This window comes from Nicotiana sylvestris, chromosome 7 (assembly GCF_000393655.2).
Source record: "Nicotiana sylvestris chromosome 7, ASM39365v2, whole genome shotgun sequence".
Taxonomy (NCBI): Eukaryota; Viridiplantae; Streptophyta; class Magnoliopsida; order Solanales; family Solanaceae; genus Nicotiana; species Nicotiana sylvestris.
In genome coordinates this window covers 13082441-13090885 of record NC_091063.1, presented here as the reverse complement: position 1 = coordinate 13090885, position 8445 = coordinate 13082441, and the positions used below count along the sequence as shown (strand labels likewise).

Sequence of the window (8445 nt, the reverse complement as noted above, 5' to 3'; positions counted from 1 at the left end):
AAATCTCCTAAAAATGAGTTCATGTATTTGTATATATCGATGTATGCTTTTATAAAGGGATTTGATTATTGTAGACTCATTATCGTTGTAGATAGCAGCCACCTAAAATCAGCATACACAAGGACATTCGTTTCGGCTAGCACGTTGGATGGTGCGGGTAAGTCAATTAATTAAAAAAATACATACACGATACACAAACATACAAACCGCTCCTCTAATTATTTAATACAACAATACTGATATTTTGTGTTTGTATGCAATTGTATTTACAGGACATATCTTGCCACTAACGTATGATGTAGTTGATTCAGAGAATGATGTTGCTTGGATGTGGTTCTTTGAGCAATTCAAGGAAGCTTATGACGAATGAGAAAACATGTGCATTATTTCAGATAGGAATGAGAGCATCATCAAAGATGTATCCAGAATGTATCCTACCGTACCGCAGTTTGCTTGTATATGACATCTCTCGAATAACGTATACAAGAAATTCAAAAGGAGTCATGAGAAGTTGAGTGAGGTATACTTTTCGATGACAAAAGCATACACCCAGAATGAATTTGATAGTCTAATGGAAAAGGTGGATATTCGGGTGAAAGATTACTTAGAATTAGCTGGATACAAAAATTGGGCTAGGTTGTATGCACCTGCTAACCGGGGATGGACTATGACAGAAATATTGCTGAGTCAATCAATTTGACATTTTTATCAGCAAGAGAATTGCCAATCTATGACTTTCTAGAAGAAGTTAGGAAGATGTTTGGACGTTAGAATTGCAGCAATCAAAAAGATGCTTCATACGTACACAACGCTTGGAAAAAAATATCAAGAGATTCTTACATTGAATGAGGTGTTGTCTACCCGTATAACTGTAAGTTTTCATTAGTTTGCTATATGTAGTTGCATTGACTAAAATCTGATATACGAATACATGCTGTGATTATTCTGAATAACTGCAAGCTCTGTAACGATTGGTTGAATGTTGTTGTATTTCATCTGAAAATAGTAATACATTCAATGTAAATCTCTATTTCTGTATTATGTAGTTATTGTATATCTGTATATGTGCAGTCATGTACATAACAGTATATTCTATTCACATGTATTTTGTATTGATTTATAATAATGTATCCAATGTGAAGTTGTATTTCTGTATTATGTATGTTACTGTATATTTGTATGTTCAGCCATGTATATAATTGTATGTTGTATACAAATGTATTTTGTATTGATTTATAACAATATATTTAATTACATAAACATATATTTTGTATGCAATATCAGTCAGTTAATAAGAATAAATTACCTGATTTTCCTCATCGTTGAACATGCCATTCATCAAATAAGCAAACGGTGGTTGGTTGTCAGTGGACTTCCAATCTAGTATTCTAGGAATCTGGTTATCAACTCAGGTGCGATTTTAGGGTCGACCTTTGAACAACACTCGTACAACCATACTTGCATAGCAAGAGACATGTCAGTAATCCTGTAATACTTCTTCTGAGAATCCATCTTCCGGCTAATAAATTTGAGAAGGGCAGTGAATGCCTCCTTACCCCATGGGTAATCACAATATCTCCCACCTTCGACCAAGTCAAAATGTTTCCTTGGAATAATTGTGCAATTCTTCTCACTGGATAATATGAATGTATGCATGAAATACAACACAACTATTTTAACCACATCTTCATCGTTGTCAAAGCCCCAATTGTTGTCATTAAAGCATTTTACCAAATCAGTCTTCTTCACAGTCTTTGCTCCGCCAAAGTATGTCTCCACGAGCCTGTTAGGCCTCTTTGTGTTGAACTTAAAATCTTCAACATCACCAACAAAATTTAGACCAATGACTACCACAAACTCCCTGAGTGAAAAGCACAATGTTGTTCCATTTACATGTATGAGAAATGCTTCAAGAAAACTTTCTTCTAGCTCTCGCACTATGAAGCGCCTGAACAATTGATGTTGAACCTCAGAATGCTTCATACCGAAGAATATACCAAAACATGTTTGACCAAAGAGTTGGTATTGTTGTGGACTAAGGTTTACTTTAAGGTCGGAGATTATGTTGGTGTTAGTATAGAACAGATATGCGGCGATGAAGTAGGCAGGTGTTTAACAAAGAATTTTATTTCCTGCATACAAACACCACAAAAAAAAAAGTAAAAACATACTTGAAATACAGATAAATATAACTAGGTTGGTACAATGCTTTGATTGTGTTTAAAATAGGTGATTTTTGACTTCGAATACATGTAAATACATGTATATATGAATACATTATTTTCATTGTATCCCAAAATACAAGCTTGAATCATGACAATATTGATACAGTACTATTGGTGTATTTAAAATTGTTGTTTTTCGAATTCAAATACATATAAATACAACTAAATACAAAACAAGCAAAACCCTATACGAACTAAATTAAGTGTATGAGGACAAACAAACAGAATTACATGTATATTAAAAGCAGACAGGTTATAAGAATACACAAAATACATGTATGGAATTTTTTTTTACATTATCTTGTCCTTCCGTGTTTTCTACCTACTTCCTTTAGCGACCTGTTTTTCCTTGCTCCCAGAAGCAACATCGCTAATTTTTCTTCTCTTTTCCACATTTATGTTATGTACCGAAACATTAGAAAGACCGGCCATGTGCTTTACCAATTAGTAATGAACCACAATTTTTAGGAGCAAAATCTGGGTGGATTCATTCTGAGAGATTTGCTCCTAAAATCTTGCTAAGGGAGAGAGAGAAAGATGGTGTGCTAACTGGAAGAGAGAGAAAGAACATAACTGATGTACTTCACGCCTCAACGGCATTGTATATAATAAATACGTATTTTGCTACAAAATATAAAACGTAGCTATAAGTAATCATATTTTGAAATTATTTTGGTTTATAATAAATAAGTTGTAATAGTTTGCTATAGGAGGTAAAATTTCTCAGAAATATCGCCAGAAAGAAAGAATGGTCCAAGGTCCATTTACTTTACACGCACAACAATGTAATTTCCAACTAATGAATAAAGGACTTAATGCTCCAAGAGTTGTAAAAAAAAAAAAAAACTTATGCTTTTCGAAGATGGGGACAGAGAGATGCTAGAAATTACTGTCCCAGGAAATTTTGGTAATGTTACAAAATCTCCTGACATGGAAATTTTTATAAATGTCTGTGGAATTGATATCAGATATGCTATAAAACCCCCCACTGCAGTTTTTATAACCGGCATGTTTTGGCTAAATAATCACATCCTTCGTAGACCTCCAAACCTGGCTGGCCAAGATCATCCTCTTTAAAGCAAGCACAACGTTTGCTCATTTTTCCGGTCAATGCAATCTGCTCAGGTCGTTGAACTAATCTTGGATATCCATCGTCACACCAAACCTGAAAAGGGAAATAATGTTGCTACTTAGCAAGCGTTTAGAAGCATGCAATGACATTATCTGCAATATTACGACAGTACATAAAATTGAAGTTTCATAGCATACAGGATTCAAGAACAAGAGCCTTCCCATCTAATTTTGTTCCCTTTATTGAGAATGACACACAAACTATTTGAAAATTCAATTGCGGAGAAGAGACATTTGCAGGAATGTGCTAGTTGGAAATCCATTTTTCGTATGCTTAACTTTTGAAGAATACGAACTAATGTACAATAACAATCACTTGTTTCTTGGCAAAGCACATCAAGGTACGTCCCTCCTATCTCAAGTTTGAACTGAAAAATAGTATCGATCCCATTACTTTTAGTCCCTCCACAATTTATCAGACATTGCTGATTACGCGCAGCAATAACCAGCTGTTTATTTTCTTCTTAAATCTTTTTTGTTTCACATTGCCCTTTGTTTGGAAACTAGGGAAGCAGACGGACACAAGTTGAAAGCTTTCCTTTCCCTTATTTGGTTAGGAACAAATGGGACGAACCAAGATGACATGCATACAAAAACCTCTCCTTCCCAGTGGATCACATCAAATTGTTGTCACCCTAGGAGAAAAGTAGGGAGAAAACAGAGAAATAAAGGTCTCATTAGAAAATAAAAGACCTTTTGTATTGGCCTCACCCAAAATAATCACTTTCAATTGGGCTCCATGCAGGGGCAGATTTATATCCCAATAAATGGGGCACGTGAACCCATGGTCTTTCCGCCAAACAAGGTATTCTATATATATATTTTTTTGTATTGATCTAATATTATCTGGTCCCAGACCCCACTTGTGGGATTACACTGGGTTGTTGTTGTTGTTGTTGTATCTAATATTATCTGGTGGCACTCATGCTCCAAAGAGGCTAAATGGTACACTTGGTTGAATGTTGAGTTGTTACCCTAAGGAGCAGGAATCAATTCCCACTTAATACTTTCTTTTTTTCCCTTTCTTTAGTGGTAATACTTTCTTTTTTCTCCTTTCTTTAGTGGTGCACCCATATTAAAAAAAATCTAGATCTGCCTCTGCCTCATGCAAGGGATATTGTATTATCTTCTGCGTTCTCAACCTAAAGGAAACAGGGAAGGGAAAGCTATGACCTCTTGTCTTCCTCTCATTCTTCCCCTACCGCAGTACCTAGTATTTAAAAGGAATATCTTTGAGGTATGGAGTTTGGAACAGAGATAAAAGAATTATACCTCTGAACCCTCTTCTTGACTCCACCTTGAGTTACAGCTAGGTAGTTTAGCCTCTTCCTTCTTCTGTTTTTCCATCAGCTGAGCACCTCTGGCGGCCTTTGCTTCAGCCCCTTTTAAGTACTTTGTGGGATTGCCTTCACTGTCATAATAGCGACCTACAAGCTTACCGACAAATCTGCCAGAAAGGAAGAGAGTTAGCGATTCATTCAATTCTTCAATCTTGACCTTCCTACCTATGTTGGTCATGATAGGGGAAACAAACAGAGGGATGGCTTCTTAAGCCAAATTCTTTGTTATTGCCTTTTAGCTTCCAAAAAACATGAGATATGAACCACAATTTGTTATTTTATTAGCAGAGAAGAATAAAGTCTAATCTCTCCATTAGGAAGAATCTATTCCCTGATGTTTTGCAGAAATATCATGGAAATTAAATAGTAATAAATCTGAGTTTTGAATAAGAAATTGAAGACACTGCTGATAACCTTTCAAATAGATGAACTGTTTGCATTTCACATTGCCAAATTCAAGATTAAGAAGTTTGAAGATGAATTACTCACGTGTATGTTCTGAAGTAGAAGTCTCTCCAGTCAACAATACTTTTAACCTATGAAAGTGAGATGTCGAAAATAAGTTCTTCCCTATCAAGACAAAAAAATGCTAGACACAGTACACTTTAAAAGATATTTCAGCAGACTGATATCAATACAACTTCAGTACAACTCAAAAAAAGGAAGCAGACCCACTGAATGACAACAGAACATCATACTACCTCAGCACTGGATAAACCGTGCAGTGAGTCAGTAAGGCCATCTCCTGAATTAACATAGAATAAAAGAACTTAATTTTAGAAGCCACAAATCATCAAGACAAAACCAAAATATAAGAATCATATTTCATTTACATCATGGAAATAGTGAGGCAAGCAAGAAGTCGAGATATCACAAGTACTGCAGTTAGGCATCAGTCTTTTACAATTTACAGGTTTCAAACTATCTAGAAGCAAGAAAAGGGAATTCTCTTTAGCAAGTTGAGTTTGTAAAAGGCAACAGTATCCAGAGTGGAAATCACAACTGGGATTCTTAAAAGGCAGCAGTTATTGCTTAAATGGCTTCAAACACCATAATTCGTAGTTCTCAGATTCTTTTTCCTAAATCGTTGCAGGATTAGTCGAAAGATTTCAAGAAATAGACAAGATCAAAGCACATTCTTTAAATTATACAGAGTTCGTGCTTGACTGAGCTTTGTTTTTGATAAGTTGCACTTGACTAAGTCTAAAGAATCTAGTCCTAGGTATTCCTTTCCCTTTGACGAAGCCCAGGAAAAGAGAAAAAAAATATAGCTAGTACTGTCATAACAACAATTCAATTGTACAAACCATAGAGCACAACTTTCAATTTCTAGCCTCTTTCAATACAGATGCCGTGAAGCTCCCCAATTTACTGCTTCCATTCTGCATTCGCCTTCTAGCTGAAGCTTTTGCCCAGTTTCAGTATATCAATATGCAGTTGATCATTGGATGTTCAAAATATCTCTTGGTCCTTAGAAGTTGATGACAACAATATTAAACTTAAGGTAGGAGAATTCTTGGCTAATGAATGTCCATATCCCACTTCACAATATGGTAAAGAACCGTGGGGAGAATTGATGTGTCACAATATCTGCTAGATTACTCCTTTGCATACTCAAATTTCCTTTAGAATTTGAAACTTTTTTAACTTTAAATTTTAGTACAAGCAACCTGTTTGTACAACATAAAAGGAACACTGCTTGACCCAAGGGGATAAATATAGAAGATGAATTTGATCAGATAACAGTTCAAATATTATCTGAACTTACACTCACCAATTCACTTACTAACCTTTCAAAGAAAAAGAAAAAAGAAAAAAGAAAAAAGAACGATAGCGTGTAACTCTACAATAATTGTTTCCATCTTACAAATACAACTGGTGCTAAACCACTAAGCAAACCACGCCAGAACTCTAGCAATAAACCATAATCCCTAATTGCTTCCTAACCTTTCAAAGAAAAAGAAAAAGTAAAAAGAATGACAGTGGCTAACCCCATAATAATGTTTCCTCCGTACAGATGCAACTGGTGCTTAACCACTAAGCAAATCATAACAGAACTCTAGCGATAAACCATAATTCCTAATTGCAGGCAAGTGACAGGAGCCTCCAAGTAAAATGCATTCTAAAAACATAATTTTTTAATATAATCGGAATGACACTTTTTTGGCAGCTGAAGGTGGATCCATTTACTCTTAGAAAACCCCTTAACATCTTCCCACGACTCTCTCAGAAGCAGAATTGACTTAAAAGCTGGAGGAAATCTCCAAGTAATGGTATGCATATCATCAAATCTTCCAATCAAGCTAATTTGCTTCATCTTGCAGTTTGCTAGCATAGCAAAGCGACCTTTTTTTTTCCAAGGCTGGACTTAATCTGATGCTGTCCAGATCTTTCATCTATTAGAAAGGAAGGTTGATGTTTAAGTTGGTTGTGCTCCCGTCATGAACGCTCATTCACACTATTTGCAGTCAAAGTGTGATGTGCAGTAGACAAAGTTATAATAATCTTAATGGAGTACATCATAGATCTACCATATCCAAAAAAAATGGAAATATAGTCAAAAGATGCAAACCTGTAAAATTTCCAGATACAAATGCACGTGAAGCATCTCTGAAATTTGAAAATTGCAAAAAAAGCATATGTTAGTTGGAAAAAGCAATACAATTTGTAAATACTCCTATGAGATTAGCCTTATATGATTCGGAATCAGCAAAAGTTTATAACTTGATTTTCCTTCATCAGAAAATAAAAAGTTCCCACATAAATAAGAAAAAAAAGGATGAAATAACCACTCTTATCAATCAAAAGTGATAGAATCAAAGATTTCATTAAACCTTCAATAAGGATTACAAATTATGAATTAGCATAAATACAACAATTGCAAGAGAATTTGAAAAAAACAAAAAAGACCTTCCAGCAAAATGGTTGTAGCCACCTCCTACACCATAGTGACTCTTTCCTTTGCTCACATCAAATACTGACCTAATAATAGCAACCAAATCAAAAGCAGCAAAATCACTCAAATGTTCAAAAAAATGCAATCTTTAAATGACTCAAGAGTAGTATAGCAGATTTAACATGTACCCAATAATACCAAGAAAAATGGGCAAGCTTGGATCAGACCCATTGTAAATTGCAAGTTCTTCAACAGTAAAAAGTCTCTGAAAATTCTAAAATAAGGAACCCCACAAAATAAAAAAGTGATTTTGAGATTCAGATACAAATTATACAACAAAAGATACTGATACAATTAAGATTATGGGGTTAAAGAGACATACTTGTGGAGTAGAGTAAAGTGATTTGAGAGGGGAAATCTTGAAAAGGAGCAAAGAGAGAAGAGCCACTATTAGAGAAATCCCTAAAAATGAATTCCCTAAAAATGAAGCCATTTAATTTCTTGCCATAAAATGTTAAAAAGTACGCCACAAATAGATTTAAGGTAGGTCGCTACTTCAAACATCAACCTACAGTAAATCATTATGTGGCATATTTTATTAACTTTTTGTGGCGAGAAAAGTAGCGCGAAGATAATTTGTTTAATTATAGCTTTGTGGTGAGTAAAATCGCCGCAAAAACTTAACAAATGCGTCACAAATAAATTTAAGGTAGGTCGCTACTCAAAATGACGACATATAGCCCACCGTTCAACCATTACTTATTGCAACGACTTTGGCACTTACTTTTGGTCACGACTAAATAGGTCGTCCCAGAACGTTATCACTGAAAATTTTATTTTCTGTAGCGAAAAA

General features: G+C 34.9%; 2 protein-coding genes across 2 annotated transcripts; both read right to left on the bottom strand.

The window, feature by feature from the left end:
• Window positions 1–909: 909 nt before the first annotated feature.
• LOC138872758 (uncharacterized) lies at window positions 910–1983 on the bottom strand. The gene is made up of 2 exons (XM_070151176.1): window positions 1459–1983; window positions 910–996 (listed from the first exon to the last, which is right to left on the bottom strand). Exons 1-2 carry the CDS (start codon window positions 1981–1983, stop codon window positions 910–912), a joined length of 612 nt encoding a protein of 203 aa, XP_070007277.1.
• Window positions 1984–2882: 899 nt separating this feature from the next.
• Window positions 2883–8157, bottom strand: LOC104221629 (membrane-associated progesterone-binding protein 4). Its single transcript, XM_009772709.2, has 8 exons — window positions 7975–8157; window positions 7781–7866; window positions 7607–7678; window positions 7269–7306; window positions 5398–5441; window positions 5186–5232; window positions 4629–4803; window positions 2883–3390 (listed from the first exon to the last, which is right to left on the bottom strand). The coding sequence occupies exons 1-8, from the start codon at window positions 8083–8085 to the stop codon at window positions 3223–3225; spliced, it is 741 nt and encodes a 246-aa protein (XP_009771011.1). The 5' UTR covers window positions 8086–8157; the 3' UTR covers window positions 2883–3222.
• Window positions 8158–8445: the final 288 nt, after the last annotated feature.